The sequence below is a fragment of the Drosophila teissieri genome, chromosome 2L, assembly GCF_016746235.2.
Source record: "Drosophila teissieri strain GT53w chromosome 2L, Prin_Dtei_1.1, whole genome shotgun sequence".
In the NCBI taxonomy this organism is placed as follows: Eukaryota; Metazoa; Arthropoda; class Insecta; order Diptera; family Drosophilidae; genus Drosophila; species Drosophila teissieri.
Window position 1 is genome coordinate 26609109 of NC_053029.1, and position 1717 is coordinate 26610825.

The 1717-nt window shown below is 41.3% G+C and overlaps 1 protein-coding gene across 1 annotated transcript; it reads left to right on the top strand.

Moving 5' to 3' along the window:
• The first annotated feature begins 890 nt into the window (after positions 1-890).
• Positions 891-1493, top strand: LOC122624355. The gene has a single exon (XM_043803866.1). It carries the CDS (start codon positions 891-893, stop codon positions 1491-1493), a length of 603 nt encoding a protein of 200 aa, XP_043659801.1.
• Positions 1494-1717: the final 224 nt, after the last annotated feature.

Consider the following 1717-nt stretch of genomic DNA (forward strand, 5'->3'; position numbering starts at 1 on the left):
GTTTTATGTTTGTGTTAAATTTGTAAGCCACACGGGAAAAAAAAATGTCCCAACTTTAAAAGGAGAGGGAAAAAAAAAGTAACAGAGACACCTCCTAAGAATGTGTGCGAAATAATCAATATTTTTATATTTTAAATCCAAAAAGAAAAACTTTACTCCCAATGAAGTAGCTGCTGTCGCCGAAAGCGCTTTCTCCGATGGAAGTTACAAAAGAAAAGGGTGAGTCACCAAAGAAAACCATGTTGATTATGTATATTGGCCAAATTAAAATGAGTTCAGCACTAAAAGCATTAACGTAGATGTCCCTATTGTTTTTTCCCTTGAAACGTTCAAATAAATAATAACGTAAAGATCATAAAGGAAATGCAAGAGAACTAAACATAATCACACTGAGAGAAATCCGAAACAATCGCTATTTAAATTCACGCATATTATTGTCTTGTAATTTTTTTTGTCAATTTTCTATATATTTTTTGATCCTCACTTGTCGTACATTCCAAAACCAATATTTTACTCCTACACATTCGTGGAAGCGGACGTCTTTCGATAGCGCTGCGCGAAAATCTCGTGTTAACGTGGTTGTGCTGAACAGTGTTAGCGGCAAATCTGCAAAAACAAACGGTGGACTTGTGCCATAGTTCTGCGCGTAACCTAGGCGTGTTGCAGGTGGTTAGCAAAATATATAAGTTTGCAATTTTTGCAGCTGATAAAACAGCTGCTAGCGCTGCCAACTTATCTCGGAGGGCGATCATGAGCGAGTGGCGTTGCCACATCAACTGTAAGACCAGTGCTGAGGTGCGAACGTTGGGAGCGTAATTTCAAAATTAAATTCAAAATTTGATTTCATTTAATTTAAACAAATAAGTGCCACGCATAACAAGCTCGAAAAAATGAGCAGCGATCAAAAGAATGAGCGTAGAAGCTCCGTCAACCCAAGAAATGCTTGCTACTCCTATTTCTCAACTAGAGATATAGATCAAAATCAGAAGTCGACAAAGAGCAACTCGACTCTACTGACCGTCGACAGGAAGAGAGCCAGCTCTTGCTCACCCTCTCTGCTCACCCCAACTCCCGCATCATGGAGTTACCAATGCCAAACCCCATCACCGCCGGCTTCGCTGAATGAAGCTCCAACAACAAGCAGTGCTAAAATTTCTGCAGCAAACTCACCACCAATAATTAAACCAACTACCAATATTGTCCCAACGGCCGCACAACAAAATAAAATGGCAACAAAAACAGTTAGCCTCGATAAGCAACAAGCGGTCCCGGCTATACAGACCGGTATGGACCGCTACATCCAGATTAAGCGCAAGCTTAATCCACCCAACACGGTTGGCAATAAACCAAAGATCAATCGAACCAACAAAAACACCGATCAAACGAGGAGCTCCAATGAAAACCGATTCTCCATCTTAGCAGAGGCGGACAACAACAACCAGAGTTGGGGCAGGAGACCCAAAGGAAACCTAAGCCCCCACCTATTTACATAAGGGAAACAAGTTCAAGCGCCCTGGTCAACAAAATTGTTGCGCTGGTCGTGGACGAGAATTTCCATGTTGTTCCGCTTATTAAAGGGAATATACACGAAACAAAGGTTCTAACGAAGTCCGAAGAACAATTCCGAGCTGTGGCTAAGTACCTGGAAGACACAAAAAAGAACTTTTACACCTATCAACTAAAAAGCAGCAAGGGACTGCAAGTTGTGCTAAAAGGT